General features: G+C 24.0%; 6 protein-coding genes across 6 annotated transcripts; 1 reads left to right on the plus strand and 5 right to left on the minus strand.

Moving 5' to 3' along the window:
- Window positions 1-61: 61 nt before the first annotated feature.
- On the minus strand, window positions 62-4828 carry PCHAS_1357700 (conserved Plasmodium protein, unknown function; the record flags this gene model as incomplete). Its single annotated transcript, XM_731124.2, has 1 exon — window positions 62-4828. The coding sequence occupies one exon, from the start codon at window positions 4826-4828 to the stop codon at window positions 62-64; it is 4767 nt and encodes a 1588-aa protein (XP_736217.2).
- A 1257-nt stretch (window positions 4829-6085) lies between these two features.
- PCHAS_1357800 (mitotic-spindle organizing protein 1, putative) lies at window positions 6086-6316 on the minus strand (the record flags this gene model as incomplete). The annotated part of the gene is made up of 1 exon (XM_016799430.1): window positions 6086-6316. One exon carries the CDS (start codon window positions 6314-6316, stop codon window positions 6086-6088), a length of 231 nt encoding a protein of 76 aa, XP_016654719.1.
- Window positions 6317-7687: 1371 nt separating this feature from the next.
- PCHAS_1357900 (ABC transporter B family member 5, putative) lies at window positions 7688-10009 on the plus strand (the record flags this gene model as incomplete). The annotated part of the gene is made up of 1 exon (XM_734705.2): window positions 7688-10009. One exon carries the CDS (start codon window positions 7688-7690, stop codon window positions 10007-10009), a length of 2322 nt encoding a protein of 773 aa, XP_739798.2.
- Window positions 10010-10682: 673 nt separating this feature from the next.
- Window positions 10683-13127, minus strand: PCHAS_1358000 (secreted ookinete protein, putative; the record flags this gene model as incomplete). The annotated part of the gene is made up of 1 exon (XM_734076.2): window positions 10683-13127. The coding sequence occupies one exon, from the start codon at window positions 13125-13127 to the stop codon at window positions 10683-10685; it is 2445 nt and encodes an 814-aa protein (XP_739169.2).
- Window positions 13128-14062: 935 nt separating this feature from the next.
- Window positions 14063-14908, minus strand: PCHAS_1358100 (exosome complex component RRP42, putative; the record flags this gene model as incomplete). Its single annotated transcript, XM_737141.1, has 1 exon — window positions 14063-14908. The coding sequence occupies one exon, from the start codon at window positions 14906-14908 to the stop codon at window positions 14063-14065; it is 846 nt and encodes a 281-aa protein (XP_742234.1).
- Window positions 14909-15403: 495 nt separating this feature from the next.
- On the minus strand, window positions 15404-15580 carry PCHAS_1358200 (conserved Plasmodium protein, unknown function; the record flags this gene model as incomplete). Its single annotated transcript, XM_016799431.1, has 1 exon — window positions 15404-15580. The coding sequence occupies one exon, from the start codon at window positions 15578-15580 to the stop codon at window positions 15404-15406; it is 177 nt and encodes a 58-aa protein (XP_016654720.1).
- Between the last annotated feature and the right edge of the window lie 222 nt (window positions 15581-15802).

Here is a 15802-nt window from a genome sequence, read left to right on the forward strand (position 1 = left end):
CTAGTCGCCACTTTTTATTCATTTGCTACATTTTTTGGACATTTCATAAATTTTTTTAAACTCATTTTTTTCGTACCATAAAATTATTTTGATGGTCTCTATGATTATTTGCTGAATTATGATTTAATGGGTTACTATTAAAAAGGAAATTTTCACTTGTTTTTTTATCATAAATATTATTGAATGTTTTACCTGAACGTTCAGATTTATTATGTAAGGCTGACGATATTTGGCTAGTAGGTAATAAAATATTTTGGGTTGATAAATTCGATTTTTCATAATTTTCACTTGACAAATCTCTATCATTTTTTAGTCTTTGGTTTTTATCTCGTAATATTTTTAATTTATTGTAATAATGATCAAATTGAATATTTTGGGGCTTATTTTTTATAACCTTATTTGAAATTTCATTATGAAGTGCCAAAATTGTTTGTTTTTTTTTTATTTTGTTTAACTTTTCCGATTTTATTATATCAAAGATTGTATTATTATTATTTTCATTATTATTGTATCCACTGTTACTATTCTCAAGTCCCCTTCTATTTAATTTATATGATAATAAGAAGTGATTAAAACTTGTATTAAGTGTGTCATTTATATTGAATGTGTCTTTTTCGTGATGTTTCATTATTTTTTGATCATCGAAAATTTCGTCTTTGTTTCTAATCTTGTCTGCTTTTATTTTATTTAAATATTCTTTATATTTTTTATCTTTTTTTCCATTTCTTAAAATAATTTTGCTCTCATTTGAATTTTCAAAGACATTTGAATATCCATTTATGCTATCCACCATTTCACAATATTCATCTTGGCTTTCCTCTAATTTGAAATCATTTTTAAAGTAATCACTACGATTTATATTACGTTCGATACTTTTCTTTTTTTTACTATTACTATTCAAAGATATATTTTGGTTCCCTTTTTTTAGAATTTTGCTACTGTATAACATAGGCAACTTTCTCATATGCTCACTAATATTAATATGCTTTGAAAATAATTCATTCAGTTTTTTAGATGGTTCATTTTCATCATTATTGATACTGTTTTTTTCTTTTTCGTCATTTTTTTCTGAACATGAAATAATTTTTAATCGATTTTCACCTGAACCGTTCATGTAAATTGAATCATTATTTTCTTCAAAATTTTTGGATTCTATTGTCCTTTCTTCTTTTTCTTTCTCTTTATAATCGAAAATTTGTGTATGTTCACTATCACAAGCATAAGTTTCTATACTGTCATTATAATCATCGCAAATTTCACTATTTTTATTTTTATTAATTTGGGTCACAACATCTTGTGCATGCTCATAATTTATTACGGCACAAATATTATCGTTTTCATCATCACTATTGTTGCCAACACTTTTGCTATCACTCTTAGCATCATCATCATCGGTCAATTGCACACCTATTATGTCTTCTTTTTGTGGTTCTGAAATTTCTAATAAAAGTTTGTTCTCCTCAATATTTGGATATACAACAGATTTTTCACCTTCCTCTTTTTTGTTATTAAAATTTTGATTTTTACCATTTTTAACATTCTTTGTGTTTCCAAAATATTCTTGAGACTCATTTTGTGTAATACTAAATGAATTGCTGAATTTTTTCATGTCTTCTATATTACACATATTTATAGGGAAATTACTGATTGATTTTTTTTTATTTTCAATATTTTTGTATATATTTTTTAATCGTTCATTAATTATGAACAAGCCATATATATTACTTTTCTTTTTGTACTTACTTAAAAGATATGATCTTATGGCTTTTTGATTATTTACATCTGCAAATTTATCATCACTTATCAAATTTTTAAAATCCTTTTTTACAACAAAATTGCTGGAAATCTTATCATTTGAACTGTCATTTATATTTTCCATTTTATTTAAAAAAGAAGAAATAGCATATGTATCTTCATTATTATGTTCACTTATTTTGTTTTCATCCAGGCTTTTTCTTTTTTCTTTTTTCTGTTGCTTATTAGACTTGTTCGAAAAGTGTAATTGATCATTGGGAATTTTGGTTATAACTTTATTTCCTTTGTCCATCAATAAGATACTATTATTTAATTTATCATTTTGTATATGAGATAGAAAATAATCAATAGTTTTGTTATCTCCTTTAACATTCTCTATAGTTTGTAAATTTATGGGTTGAATTATGACCTCGTTTTGGCCATCATGCAGTTGGTTTATATTATTTGGATCACTCCATTTTAATGACGAATTATTCATTTCATTATATTTATTTAAATAATTTTTATCCGCATTTAGTTTGTTTATATTATCTATATATGTTTTGTTACTATCCATTATACTTCTCATCAAATTATTTTTTTTTGTCCTTTTTATAGGTATTATACTATTATTATAGCTAATGACATTGCATTTTTTTAGCTTATATAAATTTAAATCATATAAATATTTATTACTTCCAAATTCTTTGTTGATAAAAGGGTTAATCATTTTTTTATCAAGAAAACTAGTGCTCAATTGTTTATTCGAAAAGTTTCCACTTAATCTGTTATCTAGTAAGCTATTAGTTTTTAGATTGAGATATCCTTTTTTTGTATTATTCATCCATGCTTCTCTTTTATTATTATTCTCATCTTCTTCTTCACTTTCTTGATATGGTATATCATCATTGGATTCATCATAAAAAATTCCAAGCTTATCATGAATATCCCTTTTTATAATATTTGGTTTCTTTTTTATGTCCAATGCATTGCTCAAATTGTCTATATTTACTAAATTACTTGTTATGTCAAAAAGTTGGATTTTGTTAGTTTGCATAAGACTATGCTCAAGTTGTTCTTTTATTTTTTTTTTTAAAGTTACAGGAGGTGAACATTCTATATGTAAAATATCATTATTATAATCAGTTTGATCTATGGCAATATTCGATCCAATTTTGTTTCCTTTATCATTTACGAAATGCCTATCTTCATTTTTCCTAGAATCAAGTATGCTCATATTAAGCTGTTTATAGCTTAACAACTTTTCGCTACCTATTTTATTACTATTATTTTTAGGAACAATCAAATTGTTTCCTCCTATATTTTGGATTTTATCTTTTTCTTCTTTAATTAATTCAATATTTTTTGTACTATCCTTTATAATTTCTACTTTTGTTTGTTCATTTATATTTTCGTCTTTTTCTGATTCATCACATATTTCTATGTTATATTCGATTTTTTCATCTTCGGATTCAGTTTCCCCATTTGTATCTGTACTTATGTCTTCCTTTTCTTTTATACATATTTTTTTTTTATTTTTAGTTTTTTTATGTATTTTTTTCTTTTTTCCAACTTCGAAATCTTCACCTTGATGTTTATTCATATGTTTTTCATTTTTTTCACAAGAATTAGTTGAATCAGATGAATATTCATTTATTTGTCCACTTTGACATGATTTTGTATTTAAAAAGTTTTGATTCAATACTACATTTTCTCTTTTTAAATATATATTTTCATTTTGAAGAGTAGTAATTTCTTTTTCTTTTTTCCTAATATTTTCATTCAATTTTTGATTACATTTTATGAGATTTTGATTATTTGCATTGTATTCTTCAACACTGCTTTTTAAATATGTTATCTTTTTTTCGTATTCTTTAATTTCTTTAACTAATTTTTGTTTGCTTAGCTCATTTTCTTCTTTTTCTTTAACCAATTCTTCATATACATTTTTGACTAATAAAATATCATTTACCATTGTTTTAATAGTTTCATTTTTTTGGTTAATGACATTATTTAAATTTGTAATATCTTTTTCACTGTTTTCTATTATCATTTGAAGTTTTTCATTTGTTTTTTTTTCTTCGGTTAATATATTTTCTATTCTTTTTATCTCCTCGTTTATTTCATTCATTTTTTGAATACGCTGGTTCATTTCGTCTCTGCTTTTCTCTGTTTCTGTCTTCCATTTATCAGTTTCGTTCTTCCACTTTTCCGCTTCGTCCTTCCATTTCTCCATTTCGCACTTATAATTTTCCGCTTCGTTTTTCCACTTTTCCATTTCGCTCTTATATGTTTCCTGCTCCCTTTTATGGTTTGCAATTTCACAGGTGTACTGCTTAACGATGTCTTCCTTTTCTTTAGTTGCATTTTCCAATGATGTAGTTAATTCGTTATTTTTTTTTTTCTCATTAAGATATTTATTTTCATGGTCAGTTATTTTATTATTGGCCTCATTTTCACACTCTAATATTTTTTTTTTTAAATAATCATCTTTTTCGGTTAATTCATTTTTTAACACGTCAAGGCGTCTATCATAAGATTCTTTTATTCTAAGTGTTTCTTCTTCATATATATTTTTTAGTTTTTCAATATCCTTTTTCATAGAGTCAATACTATCACTAAGTATATTATTTTTTTCCAATAATATTTTATTTTCTTCATTCTTTTTGCATTCTTTTTGTGAACTTTCTTCTAATTCCGATTTTAATCTATAAACTTCACTAACCAAATAACTAACTTTATTATTATAATTATCATATAAGCTATCGTCATATATGTCACTTTTATTTTTATAATTATCGCTTAAAATGTTGTCATTTATTTTTAAATCTGGTATGTCGATGTTTGCATAATTATCATCAAAAAATGGGATACCTTTTTTTTTGTCTTTTCTTTTTTTTATAACTTTTTTAGATTTTAAAAATGTATTTATTTCTTCATTCTTATCTGTATCATTATTTTCATTAAATATGTCAATAAATTTTAATTTGCTTTTTGTGTCTTCATTTAATGGCTCTACAACTTTTTCATTTTCTACAATCTGGCCATCCTTTTTTTTTTTTAAAACTTCTGAAGGCGATTCGTAATTGTCCATTGTTTTATATGTTTCTCATTTTACTATAATATAATATGTTTCGTATTCCACGATATTTTTTTTTTTTGTGGACAGCAAATCAAATACACCAATATAAGTATACGTAGGAAACAAAATATGTGATTTAAAAAAAAATTAATAAGATTAGTGCAATTTCTATGAAAAATTTAGGCTGTTGCTTTAAAAAAAATGAGTGAAAATACAAAAAAAAAAAATAAATATAAATAAAATACTAATAAATATGTACAACTATACATTTATAGCGAAACAAATGGCTCACCAAAATATTGTTCATAAAAAAAACTAATAAATAATAAAAAATAGCTAATAAATTAGCAAAAAAAAAAACAAATTGGCTAGATGAAATAAAATACATATGTATGCTACAAATTTAAGACAATTTAAAATGATTTGTTCAGAAAATTAATGTTGGTGAATATTTCCGTAATTATTGTGTGTGTTTCTATATTTCACTATTTCGACTTGTAATATTTTATAATTTATATTTTTCTCTCATAAATTTATATTAATGCGAATTTTCAAAAAGAAGAAAAAATACACACACAAAAAGACTTTTATTTTTGGATATAATGCATATTATTCCCACCAAATAAGGAGATATACATACCAAATAAAAAAAGAAATAAATAAAATAAAAATATTTTTATATTATAACATATTACATATATAGCATTATTAGACGAACATATTTTTTCTTTCATTTATTTGTGTATTTTCATAATATTTTATACGTATTTATTATTCCATTTTAACGTATTTCATATTAGTATTCCTGTGTACACTTATTTATGTGTCGTATGCTTTCGGTTTTTTGGAGAATATGGAACCAAGAAAAATAAAAATATGTATTACCACCGAATTTAAAAATAATACAATTTTACTTGGGAAAATATTGTAAAAAATAAAGTATACCCATAGACTTATTTTAATTTTTTACTATTAAAAACTTGTTCGTCAGTTTTAACTTGAAAAAATAAAATAATAAAAAAATTAAAAAATAATGTAATAAAAAAAATAAACAAATATTAAAATGGCAATGTTGCAAAAAAAAAAAAATGAATATAATGATGTTAACAGATATAACAACTTTAAACCAAATTTAGAAAAAATCATATATCACTTCAAAAAAAATAACGATAAAAATTGATACTATTACAATAAAAAATCATTAATTTGTCTTTTCTTTACAAATATAATTAAGAGGGGATATACTCGTCAATTATTTTCGAACGAGTATTAGACATTTCCTTGTTTCAAATTTTCCATATTATTACTTACATTTTGTAAAAACTTTTCTCTTTCTTTTTTCAATTGGATAATTATATGTGAGAGTATTTTAGGACTGACACCATATTCACACAACTGTATTAATATAACAATAGTTTCTTTATCTAAATTTACATTTAGAATATTTGCAATTTCATAAATAATTTCAATCGCTTCCTTTTTTGCCTCTTTATCTCCCATATTTATAAATGTATATATTATTATTTTTCAATATAACTTCAATTTTAATTATATTAAGATTGATGATTTTATTTTGTACTATATCTTTTTAATACCCTATATTATTATATTCTATGTTTAAAAAAAATAGGTACACCTTTTTTAAACTTATTTCACCTATATTTATGTTTTATTATCAATTTATTTCTCTATATCTTTAGTTTGATTTAATAAAAAATTGTATTCTTCATGTGATTATATTTGGAATTGTAAATGGTATACATAAGTTTATTTGACAAATTTTACTTTAATTGGGGTACTCATAAAATATATGCAATTTTGTATTACGATTTATATATGCATATTTTTTATATACTATATTGAATTACAAAATATGTACAAAGGTATGCTCATTTACTTTTCCCTTAATAAGTATAAATAGCAAATGCTGGAGAAATAAAAAAAATATGATGAAACTAAAAAATGAGAAATGATAATAGCAATATTATAAGCTTAGCACAATGCGAATATTTTCATGTTTTATTTGTAAAATAAATATCCATGTATATTTTTCATAAATTAATGAAATGCTTCCTAACTATGCATATTTTTGTGCAACATATTTGAAGTACTGCTAATAATAGTAAAATTTATTATATACTGTTTTATTATTTTTATAAAAATATTTAAATTTTTTAATAATGTATAATTTATGTGCATCATACATATGTAAGTGTGTATAAGCATGTATATATACAATTGGCTATGGAAATATATTAACATACTTATAAATGTCTCTCTGTTTTGAGAATTTAAAAAAAAAAATAAATCACGATTTTTACAAAAAAAGGGAAAATGAAAGAATAAGAAATAATAATATAATTATTACAAATAAAATTAAAATAAATGAAAAAGTTTACGAAATTTTCATAAAGTGTAAAAGGCACACAAGGATATTTGTTTTAGTTTATGTTAAGGATGTATAAATATTTATTTAATTATATACACGTTACAAAATTTACAAAAATATATACTTATTAATATGAGCCTTTTTTGTAATTATTACTTTATAAATATCAAACTATTTGAAAATTTAATTAATTTATGTATAAGTTGAAAAAAGCAATGAGCATATTTACCCTTATAAATGTATCCATATAATATATTTTGTTTTTTTTTTTGTGTTTTCATTCTGCATACTTTTGTAGGATGATTAATTAAATATGAAATACAACAAGACTGTTGTCTTTCCACATAAAATTATTTTATAAATGTAAAGATGGGTATGTATATGTGTGTGTAAAGCGTACGATCTATAAAATAAATTTGTAAAACCATTTTCACATTATTTAAAACGGTTTGAATAATATTCCCTCCCTTTGTGTGTGCAAAATGGGGAATTGCCTTTGTAAATTAAGAGATCCAGATTTATTTATTATAAATTTTTTAAATACTATTTACAAAAATGCATATAAACATGTTTGTAGTAACACCTATATCAGTGTGTTAGGGAATGGGGTAAGTAGTTTTTTTTCAGACCTTATGAAGAAATGCAGTTTGATAAAGATATGGGGAAAAAACAATATGAATAGTAATAAATCAGATTCAAACAAAAATGATAACTATATATTTCGAGCTTTATATGAAATGACTAGCTATGAAAAAACACTGTTATCAATATCTTTGATATTTTTAGGGATCAATGCAATTACAAATTTAAGCTATCCTAAAATTATGGGAGAATGTGTAGAAGGTGAAAATTTGAAATTTTGTCGATCCAATATTATTGTAAAATTGTTACAAAAATTAAATATATTAGAAAAGTTTAAATTAAATTCAAATAAAAGTATAAGTGCCATGTTATATTTTTTACCATACTTTATATGTGGTGGAATAGCATCCTATTTTCGTATTTATTTTACAAACAAATGCATTAAAAAAATAGAATATCGATTAAAAAAACAAGTTCATAATAAAATAATTAATGAGAATGATGAGAAATTTAAAAAATATAAATCTAACGATTATTTAGTAAACTGTCTATTTAATGAAATTCAATTTTCTTCAAAAGAACTTATAACATCCATTACACAAATGTTACGATATACTAATTCTATTATTGGTGGTATTATGTCTATGTGTTTAATTTCTTCATATTTAACAAAATTTTGTATATTCATTGTTCCAACATATGGATTTTGTATATTAATTATATTAAAGAAATTAAAAAATATAAAAATAGAAATAAATAATTTCGAAGAAAAACAAATGGAACGATTTTCAGATTCTTTACAAAAAAAAAATATTATAACAATATTTGGAAATGAATATTATGAAAATAAACATTTTTCAAAAATTATTAATTTAACCGAAAAAGAACATCAAAAATATATTAACTCTGAATCTATGTTTTATTCCTTTTTAAATATTGGAACGAATTTAGTAATATGTACAATTTTAAGTTTTGGAAAAATCGAACTTAATAATAATCGAATAACTCATGGACAACTAGTTTCTTTTATTGCTTACAGTAGTATGCTTGGTTTAGGTATTGTCGGCATTTTAAAACTTAAGAAAGATATTAATTTATTAAAATTAAGTATGAAAAAAATTTACGAGATTTTGGACTTTACCCCAGAAACAAGTGATGGCACTGTTAGTACTACCAAGCAACTAACAGACAAGCCAATGGATTGGGGAAACGACAAAAATAGTGACACATCCTTAGCTAGTGCAAACTTAAGTAATATTGCACAATTAGAAAGTTCAGTCCAAAATGATGACAAGCATGAAGAGAATAACATTATTTGTGAAAAAATTGAAGGAAGCATAAAATTTGAAAATGTAAATTTTACATACAACAAATTTGATAAAGATCAAAAAATAATATTAAAAAATATAAATTTTGAAATAAAAAAAAATGAAAAAGTAGCTATAATAGGAAAAAGTGGATCAGGAAAATCAACCATATGGAAATTATTAACTAGACAATATGAATATGAAGGTAATATTTATATAGATAATTATAATATTAAAAATTTTGATAAAACATATTTAAAAAAAAGTATTTTATCAATAACGGAACAAGAATGTTGTATACTCAACAGGTCTTTATACGAAAATATTGTTTATGCACTATTGCCAACAAAAGTATCAGATGCCAGTGGCGCAAAAGATTTATTACTAGACAGTATTGGAGAGAGTGGGCAATTAGGCAATGTAAATATCACAGACAAGCTTACCACCATTGTAAATGAAATAAGCGGCATACAAAATTACGATCACATGCTACTAGAAAAATATGGAAATAAAATAAATACAATCAATTCTACAATAGATATACTATGTAAAGAGTTAAATTTAGATGACTTTATAAATTCAATGCCACAAAATATATTAACTATTGTTAACAATAATTCAATGTCTTCAGGGCAAAAACAAAGAATATCCATCATACGATCATTAATGAAAAATAGTTCTATATATATATTTGATGAAATTACTTCATTTTTAGATGAATCAAATTTAGATAAAGTATATAATCTTATTCATACATTAATACCAGATAAAACTATTATACATATTACACATTCGTTAAAACATTTAAAAGAAATGGATAAAATTATTATTATTGATCAAGGTACTATATCAGCTATAGGCACTTATCAAGAAATTAATAAGCATCCATTGTTCTTGGAAATATTTTCTCTATAGAAAATATCTTCCCATTCTATCTGCTTATGCATGTTCGTTTCATCACTACACTTATGGCTACCTTTCAGCCAAAATTATTTTGTTTAATTATTTTAAAACGAATTAAATAATTTCCCTTACATTTTTAATCTTTCATTTTATAATTCATTATAATACTAACTCACCATTTTTTGAAAACATCCAATTAATTTTTAAGTAATTATTTTATGTGAAAAAAATAAAATAATCTCATACATATACAACACCCACAAATGGGTACACAAGGGGAGTATTCATCTTCCCCTTATCAACAATCAAAAGAAAAAAAAATGCACACACGTATTAATCAATTTAAAAAAGTCTATTAATCAAAATAGAATTGTAACTATCATAATGAAATAATGTAAAACTATATTATAAAGAGGGCCTTTTGAAAGATGGCAAATTTATTGTGTGATAATCTTATTTTTTATTCACCAATTAAATTTATCATTTTTACAAAAAGCGAAAAATCAAATTTACGATTTCGCACCATTTTTCCACTTAAAAGCAAAGCAATTGCCGAACCCAAATAAGTATGCAAAAATGTGTCGAAAATTGTAACCCTAAATAATATCTTTTTTCCATACCCTTTTGCAACACTATTATGTATATCATTTTTGTGGCCTTCATATGTTGCTACCATTTTGATTAATCAAAAATTGTAACAATCACTTGTTTTGTCGATCCATACATTTGCCAATTCTTTAGGATTACCATATGCATCGCTAGTCGCTTCATATATCTTCCCATCAAATATAACTCTCTCTCCTTTATTATATATATTATTCATATATTTTAAAGCACCACATATATATTTATCATGGTCACAAGACCCTTTTAATTTCCAATCTGTTATATTTGTAGTAGGCATAGAGTCTGAATTTACATTATTTTGAAAAACATATCCACTTAATTTAACTAATTTTCCTTCTTCATCAATATATTCATTATTTAAATCCCAATCATCTATATAGGAACAATTATATAATTTTAAATTATATACTTTACGCGAATTTTTTATTATATTTTTTTTTTTTGTAATTAAAGGATGTTCACCATTTTCTACATCTTCTGCATTATTTTCATGGCTATATTGTTCCAAATTTTTATCTTCTTTTTCTTTTTCAATTGCTAATTTATTTTCTGTATTTAGACTCTCTACTTCCATAGTGTTTGAAATGAACGGACCATTCGTACTACCCTTTGTCTCATCATTTTCATTTTCTTCGTCATCTGTATCATCATCTTCTACTTCATTACTCTCTTCAATATTATCATTTCCATTGTCATTTTGAGCATTTATATTTATAAAACTTTCGATATCCATAGTATTTCCTTTTTTGGTGTGTTTCACAATGCTACTGGGGATTTGTATATTACCCATTTCTTTTGGAACCTCAATAGAGATCGATATATCATTCTTATTTTTGCTACCATCATTTTCTGTTTCATCTGGTGAAAAGCTAGCCGTATGCTTTCCCTTTTTATCGTCCTTCCCATTTTTTTGTGCATGCTTATCTGTTTTATCTTTGCTATCAAATGAGTTTACACTCGCCTTATTGTGTTTAGTGCCTGATTTAGTACCAGATTTAGTGCCTGGTTTAGTACCGGGTTTAGCACTTTTATTATTTTTTCGTGGCATCTTTCCGTTTCTACTCATACTTCGGATGCCAGTATGTTTTTTTTTCTCCGTTTTTTCTAACAACTTTTTATTTTCATTTGCAGTCTCCGGATTAAATGCAATGTTTATGTTTATGATTTCTCCTATTGATTTTGTTTCATCATTTCCAATTTTATCAGTTTTATTTGAGTCATCGATGTCAGATACGCCATTTTTATCACTTTCTGTTGTGCTTGCTTTATTGGAATTTTCTTTATTTGCAATATTACTGGCATTACTTTGTTTGGCTATTTTATCAGTTCCCTTATTATGTAATTCGCCAATTTTATTTTTATGATTAGTATTACTTTTTTCTATTGTTTTATTACCACTAGATTTAGATACGTCCCCCTTTTTATCTTTACTATCATGCGTATTGCCACCGTTTAATTTATTAAGAGGATTCACTTTGCTTTCTGGAGTATCTTTTTTTATTGTTTTATTTGGCTTAGAAATTATCCGATTATCACGCTTTTCATCTGAAGTTGTTTTTTTCTCAGCATCAGCATTTTTAGAACTAATCGTTTTATCATCAACATTTTTAGAACTAATCGTTTTGTCATCAACATTTTTAGAACTCATCGTTTTATCATCAACATTTTTAGTAACACTATTTTGTTTACTTTCTTTTAAGTAAGCACCATTTTCATGTGCATTAACAACATCGATATCTACTTTTTTAGCACCTTTATTTAGAGAAGAATCAATATTTTTATCATCCATTTTATCAAGATTATCATATAATGTCATACTGTCTTCAAACAAATCATCAATACTTTCATCCTCTGTAATGTCATCATTTATTAAATCTTCATCGGCATAGCTGTACAAATCATCCATATCTAGCAAATCGTCTGATGTGCTTTCACTTGAATACTCCGAATTTTCACTATTATCTATATCATCATTATTATCGTATAATTTTTTACTACCATTACTTTCTGTATCGTCAAGTTTTAATGCGTTTTTTACATCATCATTAGGTTGTACCTTATTACGAAAATTACTTTGATTCGAATTTGTTTCCTGTTTAGAATTTATTTGGGCATCGTCGGTACTTTTTATAATAAAGCTGGTATTTGTTCGGCCCCTTTTTTGACGTGATAAATTATTGTTACGAATTAGTTGTTTTCTTTCTGTAGTATCATTGTCTCCATTCTTTCTTTTATTAAATTTGTTTATAGTTTCCTCATTTAGTTTCAATGCATTAGTTGAGTTTTCCTTTGAATTGGAATTATTATTTGTTTTTTTATTTACATAAAAGGATTTTTTTGTTCCCGTATTATTTATTTTATTCCCATTTTTTATTTTTATAGAAAATTTATTCTCTGCATCATTTAACCTTTCTGCATATGCATTTCGCAATATAAAGAAACATATACAAATTATAAATAATTTATTTTTTATATTCATTGTAGGAAATAATGTGAGCATCATAAATTTTCTTTATAAGCTTAAAAATTATATATGTGTGTGCACATGTATGTATAGGTGATGCTAAACGATACAGTGCAATAGTATTATAGTTGGTAATTTTTATGTGGGTTTAAGTTAGTAATAAAAAATTTTAATTGAAAAAAGACAAAAAAAGAAGAAATAAATAAAAAATAGAAAATAATAATAAACAAATGTGTAAGGAAAATATTATATAAAAAAGCGGTTAAAATGATTAAAGGTGTAACATTGTTATAGAATGTATTCCTTTTATATGAGTTTTGGAGATTATATCTATATTTCCATCAACATCATATTAAATATATATTATGCCATAAAGTATTATTTCCTTTAATTTGGTATTGATTATCCATTTAAAAATATTCTTAAATATATTTTTTCAAAAATATATTATTTTATATTAACCATATTTATACTATTTTTTTTTCTTTTCATTTTTCACTTTTTTTAGCTGTTTTTTTTTTCGGTGCTAGCTATAAAATCTGTTGTAAATACTCAGGATACTTGAAAATAAAAAAAAATGTCGAAATATCCTTGCCTGTTCATGTGAATATTTTATTAACTATACAAATATTATGTACAACTTCAGTGAGAGCATTTATTTCTTTGCGTATTATGAAATAAAATACACTTGTTTTATTCGTGTGTGTAAATAGCTATTTTATGTTACCACCAAATTTTTGCATGTACAAAATAAAAAATTGTGAGCTAGCTAAAATATAATTTGTTCATATAATATGGTGAAATTGGATAATAAATAAGGCATGTTATTTATAGGGAATGCAGTTAATTTTATTCTTTGTACTATTATTTTGTGTGTCTGAAAAGTGGTAATCTAATATAATCCTATGATTTTTTTGGAAATAAGAATTATGCATTCTATAACTTGATAATAATAACTAAAGTAATTTTATTAATTAGACATGAATGGTATTGGCTTGTATTTTCTCAATTGCTTCATTAATTTTTTTGAAAAGATTTTGTGAAATTTGTACAGAATTTTCTGACATATTTAATATAGAAGATATTTCCATTGATATACCATATAATTTATGAAAAGCTACACATTTCCCACTTGATGTAACTGCAACAACGAAAACATTTTCAACAAGTTCTTCCTCGATTTTTGACATATCATAAATATATTTATTATTTATTTCTCCAATTGAAATACATATAGGAATATTATCACATGGAAAAGGTAATTTTTCATTTTCAACAATTTCAAGTTCATATTCTTTACTTTTTGTATTATGGAACATATTTAATTCATCGATTTTTTTTGGTGCTTTAACAACAGGAATATTCATATCATTTAAAGCTACATATATAGCTATGCTGATAATATCTAATAATCCTCCTCCACCATTTAAAACCATAACATTTATATCAATACCCCAAACAAATTTTGAAGGTAAAACACACAATTTTTTTTTATCAATATTATTTTTTATGCATAAATCATAAATAATGGATGTCATAATTTCTAAGTGTTCTTTTTTTATTCGATTTGAAGCTACAGAAGCTGGACAATCAATTTGTAAATTAACAAAACCTTCATCGATTGAATTTTGATCAGGAGGTAATAATGAAAGCTTTATTCCACAAATTACATTATTTTCTTCATTCATAACACTACTACTCCCATCTGCTGATACTAAAATATTTTTATTTATTTCGATTGTTCTGTATGTTAATAAAGTTCTTCCATCTACTCTAATGTTGGAGTTTATTCCTTCTTCTATATATTTTAAAGAGCTCATTTTTGCTTTCTTTTTTTTTAGAACTTATTTGGATTTTTTATTAAATTGTACAAGGATAAAATGGGGTGAATTTGTTATAATTCAAATGGAAGTAGCTGTTTTACTTTTATGAACTGTATTGTTCATTATTTGGTGTAGTTATCTTTGATATGTTAAGCTTATTAGAAATATCTGATTAAGCAAAGTATGTATATGGGCATGCGCAGCGAAAGGGGTAGATATAACAAATACAGTTGGTAACTATGTGTAGAAAAACGAATAGTTTTAAGCTGCAACTGTTTAATTGTTATCACAATATATATGTTACTATGGTTATATATAAGTAAAACTGCGTTTTATAAATGAATAAATAGATTGAAATAGATGATAATGAATGTGAGAGAAAGAAAAAAAAACTTGGTATATAAAACAAATAAAGTATACCACATTTATGGTGTTAAAATATTATAATAAAAAGCATAGTGAAATAGAATAAATTTCTGCAACTGTTCAAAGCTAGTTATCACTGTAATATTTTTGATGCTCCCACATTTCCTTCTTCACATCTTTAAGTTTTTTTGATTTATTAAAACAAATAAAAGCATTAATATAATAAAAGTTTATTATATAATTTTTGTTCTTGTTCCATATATGATATAAAAGTATAAGCAAAACAATAATTATTATTATCATTTTAAATTTTTTACAAAAAAATATTAATAATACCTTTAAGCATTTCTATTCAACCATTGTAAACAAAGCAAACATACCACCATATACATTCGAAGCATAACGAAGTATATATGTGTATATAAATTGTTTTCAATATTTTACAATTAATTATTCAAATATATATGATTGTGAAGTTTTTCACTTATAAATGTGATGGAAAAAATGAAGGAAAGGAAAGAAAAA

Source organism: Plasmodium chabaudi (genome assembly GCF_900002335.3).
Source record: "Plasmodium chabaudi chabaudi strain AS genome assembly, chromosome: 13".
Classification (NCBI taxonomy): Eukaryota; Apicomplexa; class Aconoidasida; order Haemosporida; family Plasmodiidae; genus Plasmodium; species Plasmodium chabaudi.